This window comes from Oncorhynchus tshawytscha, unplaced genomic scaffold, assembly GCF_018296145.1.
Source record: "Oncorhynchus tshawytscha isolate Ot180627B unplaced genomic scaffold, Otsh_v2.0 Un_contig_1390_pilon_pilon, whole genome shotgun sequence".
Classification (NCBI taxonomy): domain Eukaryota; kingdom Metazoa; phylum Chordata; class Actinopteri; order Salmoniformes; family Salmonidae; genus Oncorhynchus; species Oncorhynchus tshawytscha.
Window position 1 is genome coordinate 345,001 of NW_024609756.1, and position 17,500 is coordinate 362,500.

The 17,500-nt window shown below is 45.3% G+C and overlaps 1 protein-coding gene across 1 annotated transcript in view; it reads right to left on the reverse strand.

Annotated features, from left to right (window-relative positions):
- The window catches only part of LOC112241537 (WD repeat containing planar cell polarity effector), a gene marked incomplete at its 5' end in the record, with an annotated part of 88,521 nt that overhangs the window by 34,670 nt on the left and 36,351 nt on the right, over positions 1-17,500 (reverse strand). Inside the window, 3 exon segments of the mRNA XM_042317636.1 lie at positions 1,335-1,398; positions 9,301-9,424; positions 9,797-9,985. Coding sequence (XP_042173570.1) covers positions 1,335-1,398; positions 9,301-9,424; positions 9,797-9,985 — 377 coding nt within the window.

Sequence of the window (17,500 nt, forward strand, 5' to 3'; positions counted from 1 at the left end):
GAGGTCTCCTTTCTCTGGCTTGTCTCCTAGGTGACAGAGGAGGTCTCCTTTCTCTGGCTTGTCTCCTAGGTGACAGAGGAGGTCTCCTTTCTCTGGTATGTCTCCTAGGTGACAGAGAGGTCTCCTTTCTCTGGCTTGTCTCCTAGGTGACAGAGGAGGTCTCCTTTCTCTGGCTTGTCTCCTAGGTGACAGAGGAGGTCTCCTTTCTCTGGTATGTCTCCTAGGTGACAGAGGTCTCCTTTCTCTGGCTTGTCTCCTAGGTGACAGAGGAGGTCTCCTTTCTCTGGCTTGTCTCCTAGGTGACAGAGGAGGTCTCCTTTCTCTGGCTTGTCTCCTAGGTGACAGAGGAGGTCTCCTTTCTCTGGCTTGTCTCCTAGGTGACAGAGGAGGTCTCCTTTCTCTGGTATGTCTCCTAGGTGACAGAGGAGGTCTCCTTTCTCTGGTATGTCTCCTAGGTGACAGAGGTCTCCTTTCTCTGGCTTGTCTCCTAGGTGACAGAGGAGGTCTCCTTTCTGTTCATCTCCCCACTCTTTATCTCTGTTTCTGGAGCAGTCCTTTCCCTCCACCCCCTCCTCTCTCCTTCTGTCTCTCCTCTCTCCTTCTCTCTTGCCTCACTCCTCTCTCTCTCTCTGTGTTCTTTCAAGGTCCATAGCTTCGGCTCCACCTTTTCAATTCGGCTTCTCAGCGGCTCTACTTAGTGGCGAGTGAATTGGAACCTATTGCCATCAGTGTGATGGGAGTAGGGGGGAGGAGGTGAGAGAGGAGGTGCAAAGAGTGAACATTAAATGGCTGGGGGGGCATGGAAGCATGGAGGGTGAAGCAAAAGGGGGCCCCCACAAAGAAGGGGGTCAGACATACAAGACCGTTTCACAGTAGAGTGAAAGAAAGAGCGAGCGAGAAGAAGAGAGGTGAGAGGAGGAGATGGAAGAAAAGTGTTCAGATCACAAGGCCCCTCCACCTGTTACTCACCATGACAGAGAGACAGAGAGAAGACGAGAGAAGAAAAAAGGAGAGGAGGAGACAAGAGTAGAGGAGAGAAGAGGAACAAAAGAATGAGAGAGAGACAGAGAGAGAGAAAAGTGAAGAGAGAGAGAGAGAGGGTGAGAGAGAGGAAGAGAGCGAGAGAGGAGACAGAGAGAAGAGGAACAAAAGAATGAGAGAGAGACAGAGAGAGAGAAAAGTGAAGAGAGAGAGAGAGAGGGTGAGAGAGAGGAAGAGAGCGAGAGAGGAGACAGAGAGAAGAGGAACAAAAGAATGAGAGAGAGAGAAAGAGAGAGAGAGAGACAGAGAGAGAGAGGAGAGAGAGGAGAGGAGGAAAAGACAGACTGCCTCACCATAAACAGGTCTCTAGCTCCAATGTCAACCGCCAGCAGGAAGGCCTTCTCAAAGCGCTGGTGTCTGCAGACATAAACTGGGTTATCACACTTCAACACATTAAAAAAGCATTACACCTGCAGGTTGATTTAAGTGTTAACGATGTTCTGTACAGAGAGTAAAATAGGATGTGGAGACGTCTCCTGTCTCTGGCATGTCACCAACAAAATTAACACAGTAATTATAGATTTTTGTATTTTAAATGCAACCTTTATTTAACTAGGCAAGTCAGTTAAGAACAAATTCTTATTTACAATCCTAGGAACAGTGGGTTAACTGCCTTATTCAGGGGCAGAACAACAGATTTTTACCTTGTCAGCACGGGGATTCGATTTTGCAACATTTCGGTTACTAGTCCAACACTTTAACCACTAGCCTACCTGCTGGTTACTGGCCCAACGCTCTAACCACTAGGCTACCTGCTGGTTACTGGCCCAACACTCTAACCACTAGGCTACCTGCTGGTTACTGGCCCAACACTCTAACCACTAGGCTACCTGCTGGTTACTGGCCCAACACTCTAACCACTAGGCTACCTGCTGGTTACTGGCCCAACACTCTAACCACTAGGCTACCTGCTGGTTACTGGCCCAACACTCTAACCACTAGGCTACCTGCTGGTTACTGGCCCAACGCTCTAACCACTAGGCTACCTGCTGGTTACTGGCCCAACACTCTAACCACTAGGCTACCTGCTGGTTACTGGCCCAACACTCTAACCACTAGGCTACCTGCTGGTTACTGGCCCAACACTCTAACCACTAGGCTACCTGCTGGTTACTGGCCCAACACTCTAACCACTAGGCTACCTGCTGGTTACTGGTCCAACACTTTAACCACTAGGCTACCTGCTGGTTACTGGCCCAACGCTCTAACCACTAGGCTACCTGCTGGTTACTGGCCCAACACTCTAACCACTAGGCTACCTGCTGGTTACTGGCCCAACACTCTAACCACTAGGCTACCTGCTGGTTACTGGCCCAACGCTCTAACCACTAGGCTACCTGCTGGTTACTGGCCCAACACTCTAACCACTAGGCTACCTGCTGGTTACTGGCCCAACGCTCTAACCACTAGGCTACCTGCTGGTTACTGGTCCAACGCTCTAACCACTAGGCTACCTGCTGGTTACTGGCCCAACGCTCTAACCACTAGGCTACCTGCTGGTTACTGGCCCAACACTCTAACCACTAGGCTACCTGCTGGTTACTGGCCCAACACTCTAACCACTAGGCTACCTGCTGGTTACTGGCCCAACGCTCTAACAACTAGACTACCTGCTGGTTACTGGCCCAACGCTCTAACCACTAGGCTACCTGCTGGTTACTGGCCCAACGCTCTAACCACTAGGCTACCTGCTGGTTACTGGCCCAACGCTCTAACCACTAGGCTACATGCTGGTTACTGGTCCAACGCTCTAACCACTATGCTACCTGCCGCCCCAGTAATGTGTATGTATACACCAACAAAATTAACCCAGAATTGAGTTTATATACAGTTGAAGTCGGAAGTTTACATACACCTTAGCCAAATACATTTAAACTCAGTTTATCACAATTCCTGACATTTAATCCAAGTAAAAATTCCCTGTCTTAGGTCAGTTAGGATCACCACTTTATTTTCAGAATGTTAAATGTCAGAATAATAGTAGAGAGAATGATTTATTTCAGATTGTATTTCTTTCATCACATTCCCAGTGGGTCAGAAGTTTACATACACTCAATTAGTAGTTGGAAGCATTGCCTATAAAATTGTTTAACTTGGGTCAAACGTTTCGGGTAGCCTTCCACAAGCTTCCGACAATAAGTTGGGTGAATTTAGGCTCATTCCTCCTGACAGAGCTGGTGTAACTGAGTCAGGTTTGTAGGCCTCCTTGCTTGCACATGCTTTTTCAATTCTGCCCAGTCATTTTCTATAGGATTGAGGTCAGGGCTTTGTGATGGCCACTCCAACACCTTGACTTTGTTGTCCTTAAACCATTTTGCCACAACTTTGGAATTATGCTTGGGGTCATTGTCCATTTGGAAGACCCATTTGCGACCAAGCTTTAACTTTAACTGATGTTTTGAGGTGTTGCTTCAATATATCCACATAATTGTCCATCCTCATGATGCCATCTATTTTGTGAAGTGCACCAGTCCCCCTGCAGCAAAGCACCCCCACAACATGGTGTTCTTGCTGTAAAACCTGCCATCACTACAGTGGTCCACAGTGTTCTTGCTGTAAAACCTGCCATCACTACAGTGGTCCACAGTGTTCTTGCTGTAAAACCTGCCATCACTACAGTGGTCCAGTGTTCTTGCTGTAAAACCTGCCATCACTACAGTGGTCCACAGTGTTCTTGCTGTAAAACCTGCCATCACTACAGTGGTCCACAGTGTTCTTGCTGTAAAACCTGCCATCACTACAGTGGTCCACAGTGTTCTTGCTGTAAAACCTGCCATCACTACAGTGGTCCACAGTGTTCTTGCTGTAAAACCTGCCATCACTACAGTGGTCCACAGTGTTCTTGCTGTAAAACCTGCCATCACTACAGTGGTCCAGTGTTCTTGCTGTAAAACCTGCCATCACTACAGTGGTCCAGTGTTCTTGCTGTAAAACCTGCCATCACTACAGTGGTCCAGTGTTCTTGCTGTAAAACCTGCCATCACTACAGTGGTCCAGTGTTCTTGCTGTAAAACCTGCCATCACTACAGTGGTCCACAGTGTTCTTGCTGTAAAACCTGCCATCACTACAGTGGTCCAGTGTTCTTGCTGTAAAACCTGCCATCACTACAGTGGTCCAGTGTTCTTGCTGTAAAACCTGCCATCACTACAGTGGTCCAGTGTTCTTGCTGTAAAACCTGCCATCACTACAGTGGTCCAGTGTTCTTGCTAGGTTCGTTCACTCCACATCTTCCTTCTTCCATTTTCTCTCTTTGGCAAGCAGAGCCTTTTCTGGCACCCCTCCTCTCCCCTCTCCCCTCCCTCTCTCCCTCCTCCTCTCTCCTCTCCCTTATCACCCACCTGCATTCATCCCTTCTTCAACATCAAATGAAAACGCTTCTCTTTGGTTGAGTTTGTTTGTTTCATGTTGGCTCTGGCCTGGAGAAGTTAGGGAGTATTGTACTGAGTAGATACTCAGCCTCCCAACTCTCATCTCTATAAATGGGGAGAGACCCTCTTTTCAATTTTCTGTGTGTGTGTGTGTGTGTGTGTATATATGTATGTGTGTGTATGTGTGAGTGTTTGAGAGCAAGAGATCACATCGTTATCATCATCATTCATCATCATCATCATTATTCTGAATTGATCGACTCAGTGATGTTAGCTACTTACTTTATTAACTAATGTAGATTTTTTTTTTTAAACTCACTTGATTTTTCCTACTAGCACTAATAATTACTTGATTGAGGGAAAATGTGCTTCCTGTGCCTTCGGAAAGTATTCAGACCCCTTGACTTTTTCCACATTTTGTTACATTACAGCCTCATTCTAAAATGAATTACATAAAACTATTTCCTCATCAATCTACACATAACACCCCATAATGACGAAGCGAAAACAGGTTTTTAGATTTTTTTTGCACATATATAAAAAATAAATAAACAGAAATATCTTATTTACATAGGTATTCAGACCCTTTGCTATGAGATTCAAAATTGAGCTCAGGTACATCCTGTTTCCATTGATCATCCTTGAGATGTTTCTACAACTTGATTGAAGTTCACCTGTGGTAAATTCAATTGATTGGACATGATTTGGAAAGGTACACACCTGTCTATATAAAGGTCCCACAGTTGACAGTGCATGTCAGAGCAAAAACCAAGCCATGAGGTTGAAGGAATTGTCTGTAGAGCTCCGAGACAGGATCATGTTGAGGCACAGATCTGGGTACCAAAACATTTCTGCAGCATTGAAGGTCCCCAAGAACACAGTGGTCTCCATCATACTGATGTAAATAGAATATTTCAGTTTGTTGTTTTTAATACATTTGATAACATTTCTAAAAACCTGTTTCTGCTTTGTCATTATGGGGTATTTTTGTTAAGATTGATGAGAAAAAAATGACCAATGTAATCCATTTTAGAATAAGGCCGTAACAGAATGTGTAAAAAGCCCAGGGGTCTGAATACTTTCAGAATACACTGTGACTGACATGTGGTTGTCTCAAATCAAATCAAATCAAATTTTATTTGTCACATACACATGGTTAGCAGATGTTAATGCGAGTGTAGCGAAATGCTTGTGCTTCTAGTTCCGACAATGCAGTAATAACGAACAAGTAATCTAACTAACAATTCCAAAAAAACTACTGTCTTATACACAGTGTAAGGGGATAAAGAATATGTACATAAGGATATATGAATGAGTGATGGTACAGAGCAGCATAGGCAAGATACAGTAGCTGATATCGAGTACAGTATATACATATGAGATGAGTATGTAAACCAAGTGGCATAGTTAAAGTGGCTAGTGATACATGTATTACATAAGGATGCAGTCGATGATATAGAGTACAGTATCTACGTATGCATATGAGATGAATAATGTAGGGTAAGTAACATTATATAAGGTAGCATTGTTTAAAGTGGCTAGTGATATATTTACATCATTTCCCATCAATTCCCATTATTAAAGTGGCTGGAGTAGAGTCAGTGTCATTGACAGTGTGTTGGCAGTAGCCACTCAATGTTAGTGGTGGCTGTTTAACAGTCTGATGGCCTTGAGATAGAAGCTGTTTTTCAGTCTCTCGGTCCCAGCTTTGATGCACCTGTACTGACCTCGCCTTCTGGATGACAGCGGGGTGAACAGGCAGTGGCTCGGGTGGTTGATGTCCTTGATGATCTTTATGGCCTTCCTGTAGCATCGGGTGGTGTAGGTGTCCTGGAGGGCAGGTAGTTTGCCCCCGGTGATGCGTTGTGCAGACCTCACTACCCTCTGGATAGCCTTACGGTTGAGGGCGGTGCAGTTGCCATACCAGGCGGTGATACAGCCCGCCAGGATGCTCTCGATTGTGCATCTGTAGAAGTTTGTGAGTGCTTTTGGTGACAAGCCGAATTTCTTCAGCCTCCTGAGGTTGAAGAGGCGCTGCTGTGCCTTCCTCACGATGCTGTCTGTGTGAGTGGACCAATTCAGTTTGTCTGTGATGTGTATGCCGAGGAACTTAAAACTTGCTACCCTCTCCACTACTGTTCCATCGATGTGGATGGGGGGGTGTTCCCTCTGCTGTTTCCTGAAGTCCACAATCATCTCCTTAGTTTTGTTGACGTTGAGTGTGAGGTTATTTTCCTGACACCACACTCCGAGGGCCCTCACCTCCTCCCTGTAGGCCGTCTCGTCGTTGTTGGTAATCAAGCCTACCACTGTTGTGTCGTCCGCAAACTTGATGATTGAGTTGGAGGCGTGCATGGCCACGCAGTCGTGGGTGAACAGGGAGTACAGGAGAGGGCTCAGAACGCACCCTTGTGGGGCCCCAGTGTTGAGGATCAGCGGGGAGGAGATGTTGTTGCCTACCCTCACCACCTGGGGGCGGCCCGTCAGGAAGTCCAGAACCCAGTTGCACAGGGCGGGGTCGAGACCCAGGGTCTCGAGCTTGATGACGAGCTTGGAGGGTACTATGGTGTTGAATGCCGAGCTGTAGTCGATGAACAGCATTCTCACATAGGTATTCCTCTTGTCCAGATGGGTTAGGGCAGTGTGCAGTGTGGTTGAGATTGCATCGTCTGTGGACCTATTTGGGTGGTAAGCAAATTGGAGTGGGTCAAGGGTGTCAGGTAGGGTGGAGGTGATATGGTCCTTGACTAGTCTCTCAAAGCACTTCATGATGACGGATGTGAGTGCTACGGGCGGTAGTCGTTTAGCTCAGTTACCTTAGCTTTCTTGGGAACAGGAACAATGGTGGCCCTCTTGAAGCATGTGGGAACAGCAGACTGGTATAGGGATTGATTGAATATGTCCGTAAACACACCGGCCAGCTGGTCTGCGCATGCTCTGAGGGCGCGGCTGGGGATGCCGTCTGGGCCTGCAGCCTTGCGAGGGTTAACACGTTTAAATGTCTTACTCACTTCGGCTGCAGTGAAGGAGAGACCGCATGTTTTCGTTGCAGGCCGTGTCAGTGGCACTGTATTGTCCTCAAAGCGGGCAAAAAGTTATTTAGTCTGCCTGGGGCAAGACATCCTGGTCCGTGACTGGGCTGGGTTTCTTCCTGTAGTCCGTGATTGACTGTAGCCCCTGCCACATGCCTCTTGTGTCTGAGCCGTTGAATTGAGATTCTACTTTGTCTCTGTACTGGCGCTTAGCTTGTTTGATAGCCTTGCGGAGGGAATAGCTGCACTGTTTGTATTCAGTCATGTTACCAGACACCTTGCCCTGATTAAAAGCAGTGGTTCGTGCCTTCAGTTTCACACGAATGCTGCCATCAATCCAAGGTTTCTGGTTAGGGAATGTTTTAATCGTTGCTATGGGAACGACATCTTCAACGCACGTTCTAATGAACTCGCACACCGAATCAGCGTATTCGTCAATGTTGTTGTCTGACGCAATACGAAACATCTCCCAGTCCACGTGATGGAAGCAGTCTTGGAGTGTGGAGTCAGCTTGGTCGGACCAGCGTTGGACAGACCTCAGCGTGGGAGCTTCTTGTTTTAGTTTCTGTCTGTAGGCAGGGATCAACAAAATGGAGTCGTGGTCAGCTTTTCCGAAGGGGGCGGGGCAGGGCCTTATATGCGTCGCGGAAGTTAGAGTAACAATGATCCAGGGTCTTTCCACCCCTGGTTGCGCAATCGATATGCTGATAAAATTTAGGGAGTCTTGTTTTCAGATTAGCCTTGTTAAAATCCCCAGCTACAATGAATGCAGCCTCCGGATAAATCGTTTCCAGTTTGCAGAGAGTTAAATAAAGTTCGTTCAGAGCCATCGATGTGTCTGCTTGGGGTGGGATATATACGGCTGTGATTATAATCGAAGAGAATTCTCTTGGTAGATAATGCGGTCTACATTTGATTGTGAGGAATTCTAAATCAGGTGAACAGAAGGATTTGAGTTCCTGTATGTTTCTGTCATCACACCATGTCACGTTAGTCATAAGGCATACGCCCCCGCCCCTCTTCTTACCAGAAAGATGTTCGTTTCTGTCCGCGCGATGCGTGGAGAAACCCGCTGGCTGCACCGCTTCGGATTGCGTCTCTCCAGTTAGCCATGTTTCCGTGAAGCAGAGAACGTTGCAGTCTCTGATGTCCCTCTGGAATGCTACCCTTGCTCGGATTTCATCAACCTTGTTGTCAAGAGACTGGACATTGGCGAGAAGAATGCTAGGGAGTGGTGCACGGTGTGCCCGTCTCCAGAGTCTGACCAGAAGACCGCTTCGTTTCCCTCTTTTTCTGAGTCGTTTTTTTGGGTCGCTGCATGTAATCCACTCCGTTACACTGGTTGTAAGGCAGAACACAGGATCCGCATCGCGAAAAACATATTCTTGGTCGTACTGATGGTGAGTTGACGCTGATCTTATATTCAGTAGTTCTTCTCGGCTGTATGTAATGAAACCTAAGATGACCTGGGGTACTAGTGTAAGAAATAACACGTAAAAAAACAAAAAACTGCATAGTTTCCTAGGAACGCGAAGCGAGGCGGCCATCTCTGTCGGCGCCGGAAGTGACGGTATCTTAAACCCAATTAATGGTTAGTCTCTCTGGATAAGAGCGTCTGCTAAATGACTCAAATGTCAATCTAAGATGACAGAAAAATTATGATTGTATTTAAATGAAAGGGGAAAGTTTTTTTCTCCGTTTGGCAGACCTTGGTGGGTGTGGTTAAGTGTATAGGAGGTGTGGTTACCCGAGTGGGTGGGTTATACTGTAGGGGGCTGGGTTACCCGAGTGGGTGGGTTATACTGTAGGGGGCTGGGTTACCCGAGTGGGTGGGTTATACTGTAGGGGGCTGGGTTACCTGAGTAGGTGGTGGAAGAAGCGTCGGGCGTACTTGCTGATTGGCCCTCTGTATTCTAGAACCACCGAGTCAGAGAGGGGGCGGGGCGGAGCGTAGAACACACCCAGAGCTGCCTCCAACTGGGCTGCAGACAGGAAATAAACATTCATTTGATTGGTTTACTGATTGACTGGTTGATTGATTGATTGACTGACTGACCGACTGGTTGGTTGATTAATAGATTGATTAATGCATTGATTTAATCATTTGATGTTTTACTATATTTGGTTGATTGATTCATTCATTAGTCAACTGATTGATTGATTAATTGATTTAGAGTTTGCTGGACTGATTACTTGATTGACTAAAGCTACATTTACACAGGCAGCCCAATTCTGATAATTTTGACCAATCAGATCATCTCTTTTGCCAATAATTAGGCAGATGACCAGAACTGGGTTGACTGTGTAAACGCAGCCTAAGTGACAGATTGATGAATGCATTGCCCCGGTCTCACCCTCTCTGGTCTGGTCCAGCTCTAGCCTCAGCAGGTAGTCTGTGACAGAGGTCAGTGCCCGGTAACACTCCGTTCCCATAGTGCTCCACTCCATGGCTCCCAGAATTCCTAGAGCCTGGTCCACCTGGCCACAGCGTAACCTCTGTTGCAACAGCTCTCCTGGACCCAGCTGACCCCCTGACAGAGCACCTGAAGAGGGAAGAGAGGGAGAGATGGGTTAGGGAGAAGGTAAAGGACACTGGTCGTCACTACTGGACAGGCTACACACTTTCTGTCCAAAACATTTGATTTGAACAACTATCTCTAAACCAATGGCCACCAACCTTTTCTAAGTCAAGATCACTTTCTGTCCAAAACATTTGGTTTTAACGACAGCTCTAAACCAATGGTCACCAACCTTTTCTAAGTCAAGATCACTTTCGCAGTCCAAAAGCAAGCTGAGATCTACGTTATCACAGCATATTGGCTATATGCCTGGCCTGCCAATGCTGTTATTCCCAGGTCATATGATATTTATAAACTGGTGTAGCACTTGCAAAGCAGAGCTGACCACAAATTGAAATAACTATATTTTTTATTTTACTGGACTGATGGTACATGCATCTGATAGTCATGGTGTTTTGAAGACAACCGGGAACTCAGAAAAATACGAGGTCAAATCATGATGTCAGTGATCTTCAGGTTGGAAAGTCCAAGCTCTAGAATGAAGCCAGAGTTGGAATCTTTCCCCAGTTGAATATATTTTTTTTCTCGAGTTCCCAGTTGTTTTGAAAGCACTGAAGTCGGAGATTTGAGAGTTCTGAGTTCCCAGTTGTCTTGAACGCGGCATTAGTCTCAGCAGAGGGTCAGCCTCTCACGGTCCCTGCTCTCTCCTTCCTTTCCTCCGGTGAGACTGACCAGAGAGAGGAGACACTGTCTTCCACCTGCTCTCTCCTTCCTTTCCTCCGGTGAGACTGACCAGAGAGAAGGGACACTGTCTTCCACCTGCTCTCCTTCCTTTCCTCCGGTGAGACTGACCAGAGAGAAGGGACACTGTCTTCCACCTGCTCTCCTTCCTTTCCTCCGGTGAGACTGACCAGAGAGAGGAGACACTGTCTTCCACCTGATGGCAAAACTCGAGTTGCACCGCATCTGCCTCAGGCACAAATTCATGTTGTTCCTATGACCAGAGAAAGTCAAATATTCCTTGACATTGAAATAGACAGGACAAGCTGCTAATAATAATAAAAGGCAGGGCTCTCGATACACATCGTTACTCATTCATTGCAGCGCGAGTGGAAGTAGGGAGAAGCGTGTTTTATGTGTTGTAACAGTGTTGAATAAAAACAGGGTTGACAGTCCTGAGTAAAAACAGTGTTGACAGTCCTGAATAAAAACAAACATGAACTTACTCATAAAAACAGTGTTGACAGTCCTGAATAAAAACAGTGTTGACAGTCCTGAATAAAAACAGTGTTGACAGTCCTGAATAAAAACAGTGTTGACAGTCCTGAATAAAAACAGTGTTGACAGTCCTGAATAAAAACAGTGTTGACAGTCCTGAATAAAAACAGTGTTGACAGTCCTGAATAAAAACAGTGTTGACAGTCCTGAATAAAAAAAATGTTGACAGTCCTGAGTAAAAACAGTGTTGACAGTCCTGAGTAAAAACAGTGTTGACAGTCCTGAATAAAAACAGTGTTGACAGTCCTGAGTAAAAACAGTGTTGACAGTCCTGAATAAAAACAGTGTTGACAGTCCTGAATAAAAACAGTGTTGACAGTCCTGAATAAAAACAAACATGAACTTACTCATAAAAACAGTGTTGACAGTCCTGAATAAAAACAGTGTTGACAGTCCTGAATAAAAACAAACATGAACTCACTCATAAAAACAGCAGCATCTTGCTGTATTCTTTGACAGTCTCTCTCTGGTCAAGGTTTTTAAAAGTGGTATGAAATCACATATAGGCTAGTAGCCAATCAAACTTTGCTGTGGCTGTGGAAGCTGTAGGCATGGTGATTTGAGCTATCCGATTGGCCAGCACAGTAGGCGTGTCCTGATTCAGCCACAGATCTCCAGGTCCACCGGGTGAAGTTTTTCTTTTCAGAAACATTAAATGGTTCAAAATAGGAATACTTTGTTTATCGTTGGCTTTTCTACAGAAATGTCTTTAATATCGATCGGTTGGTGACCACTGCTCTGAACCTAACCTTGTTTATCGTTGGCTTTTCTACAGAAATGTCTTTAATAGCGACCGGTTGGTGACCACTGCTCTGAACCTAACCTTGTAAGATTTAAGTAGCGGGCACAAGACGTTTAAAATATGTATTTTCAATATGTATTTTGTCTGTGTGTCTGTCTGTGTGTGTGTGTGTGTGTGTGTGTGTGTGTGTGTGTGTGTGTGTGTGTGTGTGTGTGTGTGTGTGTGTGTGTGTGAGGTTTCTGATACTTGTGTGAGTGTGTCGAGAGAGCTCTGTGTATACATTTGAAGTCGGAAGTTTACATACACTTCAGCAAAATACATTTAAACTCAGTTTTTCACAAATCCTGACATATAATCTTAGTAAAAATTCCCTGTCTTAGGTCAGTTAGGATCACCACTTTATTTTAGGAATGTCAAATGTCAGATTAATAGTAGAGAGAATGATTGATTTCAGGTCTTATTTCTTTCATCATATTCCCAGTGGGTCAGAAGTTTACATACACTCAATTAGTATTTGGTAGCGTTGCCTTTAAATTGTTTACCTTGGGTAAAACGTTTTGTATAGCCTTCCACAAGCTTCCCACAATAAGTTGGGTGAATTTTGGCCCATTCCTCCTGACAGAGCTGGTGTAACTGAGTCAGGTTTGTAGGCCGCCTCACTTTTTCAGTTCTGCCCACACATTTTCTATAGGATTGAGGTCAGGGCTTTGTGATGGCCACTCCAATACCTTGACTTGTCCTTAAGCCATTTTGCCACAACTTTGGAAGTATGCTTGGGGGTCAATTTGGAAGACCCATTTGCGACCAAGCTTTAACTTCCTGACTGATGTCTTGAGATGTTGCTTCAATATATCCACATAATTGTCCATCCACATGATGCCATCTATTTTGTGAAGTGCACCAGTCCCTCCTGCAGCAAAGCTACCCCACAACATGATGCTGCCACCCCCGTGCTTCGTGGTTGGGATGGTGTTCTTCGGCTTGCAAGCATCCCCCTTTTTCCTCCAAACATAATGATGGTCATTATGGCCAAACAGTTCTATTTTTGTTTCATCAGACCAGAGGACATTTCTCCAAAAAGTCTGATCTTCGTCCCCATGTGCAGTTGCAAACCGTAGTCTGGCTTTTTTATGGCGGTTTAGGAGCAGTGGCTTCTTCCTTGCTGAGCGGCCTTTCAGGTTATGTCGATATAGGACTAGTTTTACTGTGGATATTGATACTTTTGTACCTGTTTCCTCCAGCATCTTCACAAGGTCCTTTGCTGTTGTTCTGGGATTGATTTGCACTTTTCGCACCAAAGTACGTTCATCTCTAGGAGACAGAACACGTCTCCTTCCTGAGCGTTATGACGGCTGCGTGGTCCCCTGGTGTTTATACTTGCGTACTATTGTTTGTACAGATGAACGTGGTACCTTCAGGCGTTTGGAAATTGTTCCCAAGGATGAACCAGACTTGTGGAGATCTACAATTTTTTTTCTGAGGTCTTGGCTGATTTCTTTTGATTTACCCATGATGTCAAGCAAAGAGGCACTGAGTTTGAAGGTAGGCCTTGAAATACATCCACAAGTACACCTCCAATTGACTCAAAGTATGTCAATTAGCCTATCAGAAGCTTCTAAAGCCATGACATCACTTTCTGGAATTTTCCAAGCTGTTTAAAGGCACAGTCAACTTTAGTGTATGTAAACTTCTGACCCACTGGAATTGTGATACAGTGAAATATAAGTGAAATAATCTGTCTGTACACAATTGTTGGATAAATTACTTGTGTCATGCACAAAGTAGAGGTCCTAACCGACTTGCCAAAACTACAGTTTGTTAACAAGAAATTTGTGGAGTGGTTGAAAAACGTGTTATAATGACTCCAACCTAAGTGTATCCAACCTAAACTTCTGACTTCAACTGTAAGACTGTGTGTGTGTGTGTGTGGCTGTGATGCCCTCTTGGTTGCACGACAGTCAGGAGTGTACCATATGATCTCAATTACCTGAATTTTCAGCAGTCGACACCTACCCTTCCTGTACGCAAAACGAGACGCCCTGCACACACACCTTCACTGTCCGCAAACACACACACCTTCACTGTCCGCAAACACACACACCTTCAGTCATCAGGCATTATCAATTACCTGCAGTCATCAGGCGTTATCAGTCACCTGCAGTCATCAGGCATTATCAATCACCTACAGTCATCAGGCATTATCAATTACCTGCAGTCATCAGGCATTATCAATTACCTGCAGTCATCAGACGTTATCAGTCATCTGCAGTCATCAGACATTATCAATTACCTGCAGTCATCAGGCATTATCAATTACCTGCAGTCATCAGGCGTTATCAGTCATCTGCAGTCATAAGGCATTATCAATTACCTGCAGTCATCAGGCATTATCAATCACCTGCAGTCATCAGGCATTATCAATCACCTGCAGTCATCAGGCATTATCAATCACCTGCAGTCATCAGGCATTATCAATCACCTGCAGTCATCAGGCATTATCAATCACCTGCAGTCATCAGGCATTATCAATCACCTGCAGTCATCAGGCATTATCAATCACCTGCAGTCATCAGGCATTATCAATCACCTGCAGTCATCAGGCATTATCAATCACCTGCAGTCACCAGGCATTATCAATCACCTGCAGTCATCAGGCATTATCAATCACCTGCAGTCACCAGGCATTATCAATCACCTGCAGTCATCAGGCATTATCAATCACCTGCAGTCACCAGGCATTATCAATCACTTGCAGTCATCAGATATTATCAATCACATCACTCCGTCTATCTCTTTCTATTTCTTCATCTTTCTCAGCCTTTCTCTCTCTCTCTCTCTCTCTCTCTCTCTCTCTCTCACTATGTTTCTCAGCCTTGCTTTCTCTCTCTCTCGCTCTCTCTCTCGCTCTCTCTCTCTCTCTCTCTCTCTCTTCCACTATGTTTCTCAGCCTTGCTTTCTCTCTCTCTCTCTCCACTATGTTTCTCAGCCTTGCTTTCTCTCTCTCGCTCTCTCTCTCTCTCTCTCTTCCACTATGTTTCTCAGCCTTGCTCTCTCTCTCTCTCTCTCTTCCACTATGTTTCTCGGCCTTGCTCTCTCTCTCTCTCTCTCCACTATGTTTCTCAGCCTTGCTTTCTCTCTCTCTCCACTATGTTTCTCAGCCTTGCTTTCTCTCTCTCCACTATGTTTCTCGGCCTTGCTTTCTCTCTCTCTCTCTCTCTCTCTCTCTACTATGTTTCTCAGCCTTGCTTTCTCTCTCTCTCTCTCTCTCTCTCTCTCTCTCTCTCTTCCACTATGTTTCTCAGCCTTGCTCTCTCTCTCTTCCACTATGTTTCTCGGCCTTGCTCTTTGGTTTTTGTGACATTTTCCGAATTGACTGACCTTCATGTCTTAAAGTAATGATGGACTGTTGTTTCTCTTTGCTTATTTGAGCTGTTCTTGCCCAAAAGACTTGGTCTTTTACCAAATATGGCTATCTTCTGTATACTCCCCCTACCTTGTCACAACACAGCTGATTGGCTCAAAAGCATTAAGGAAATAAATTCCACAAATTAACAAGGCACACCTGTTAATTTAAATAGATTCCAGGTGACTACCTCATGAAGCTAGTTGAGAGAATGCAATGAGTGTGCAAAGCTGTCATCAAGGTAAAGTGTGGCTACTTTGAAGAATCTCAAATATATTTTCAAAATATATTTTGAGTTGTTTAACACTGTTTTGGTTACTACATGTTTCCATATGCGTTATTTCATAGTGTTGATTTCTTCACTACTATTCTACAATGTAGAACATAGTAAAAAAGAAAGAAAAAGACGTAAATGAGTCGGAGTGTCCAAACTTTTCACTGGTACTGTATGTGTGTGAGGTGGGGTGGGGGCGCACGTAGTCAGACGATTAGGGGGCAAAGTGACGACCACCTTATTGTCTAATCAATTTAATGAACGGGGGGAAGAGGGGAGGGATTGTTAGTCCCAATTAAAATTACAAACTGGCAATTAGCAAACCTCTCAAATCCCCTAAAGACTGACAATTAGCAAACCCCTCAAATCCCCTAAAGACTCCGCTAATGTGGCAAATAGATCAGCTGAGATCTGTGTGTGTGTGTGTGTGTGTGTATGTGTGTGTGTGTGTGTGTGAGCATGTGTGTGTGTGTGTGTGTGTGTATATATGAGGTGAGTCTGAGTTCTGTGTGTCAGCATCTGCGCCTTGCTAAGTCTCACCACACATGCACACACTAGCCTGCTAGTTATACAAACACCCAACAGTCTAGCTAGCCTAACACCAAACAGTCTAGCTAGCCTAACCCCTAGCCTGTTAGTGACAAACAGACTAGCTAGGCTAACCCCTAGCCTGTTAGTGACAAACAGACTAGCTAGGCTAACCCCTAGCCTGCTAGAAACACGAAACAGTCTAGCTAGCCTAACCCCTAGCCTGTTAGTGACAAACAGTCTAGCTAGCCTAACCCCTAGCCTGTTAGTGACAAACAGTCTAGCTAGCCTAACCCCTAGCCTGTTAGTGACAAACAGTCTAGCTAGCCTAACCCCTAGCCTGCTTGTGAAATGCCAAACAGTCTAGCTGGCCTAACCCCTAGCCTATTAGTCAAACAGTCTAGCTAGCCTAACCCCTAGCCTGCTTGCGAAATGCCAAACAGTCTAGCTAGCCTAACCTAGTCAGTTAGTCAAACAGTCTAGCTAGCCTAACCCCTAGCCTGCTTGTGAAACACCCAACAGTGTAGCTAGCCTAAACGGCAGTATGTTATTGAAACACCAAACAGTCTAGCTAGCCTAAACCCTAGCCTGCTAGTGAAACACCAATCAGTCTAGCTAGCCTAACCACTAGCCTGCTAGTGAAACACCAATCAGTCTAGCTAGCCTAACCCCTAGTCTGTAAGTGAAACACAAAACAGTTTAGCTAGCCTAAACCCTAGCCTGCTAGTGAAACACCCAACAGTCTAGCTAGCCTAACCCCTAGCCTGCTAGTGAAACACCAATCAGTCTAGCTAGCCTAACCCCTAGTCTGTAAGTGAAACACCAAACAGTCTAGCTAGCCTAACACCAAACAGTCTAGCTGGCCTAACCCCTAGCCTATTAGTCAAACAGTCTAGCTAGCCTAACCCCTAGCCTGTTAGTGACAAACAGTCTAGCTAGCCTAACCCCTAGCCTGCTTGCGAAATGCCAAACAGTCTAGCTGGCCTAACCCCTAGCCTATTAGTCAAACAGTCTAACTAGCCTAACCCCTAGCCTGCTTACGAAATGCCAAACAGTCTAGCTAGCCTAACCTAGTCAGTTAGTCAAACAGTCTAGCTAGCCTAACCCCTAGCCTGCTAGTGAAACACCAATCAGTCTAGCTAGCCTAACCCCTAGTCTGTTAGTGAAACACCAAACAGTCTAGCTAGCCTAACCCATAGTCTGTTAGTGAAACACCAAACAGTCTAGCTAGCCTAACCCCTAGTCTGTTAGTGAAACACCAAACAGTCTAGCTAGCCTAACCCCTCGTCTGTTAGTGAAACACCAAACAGTCTA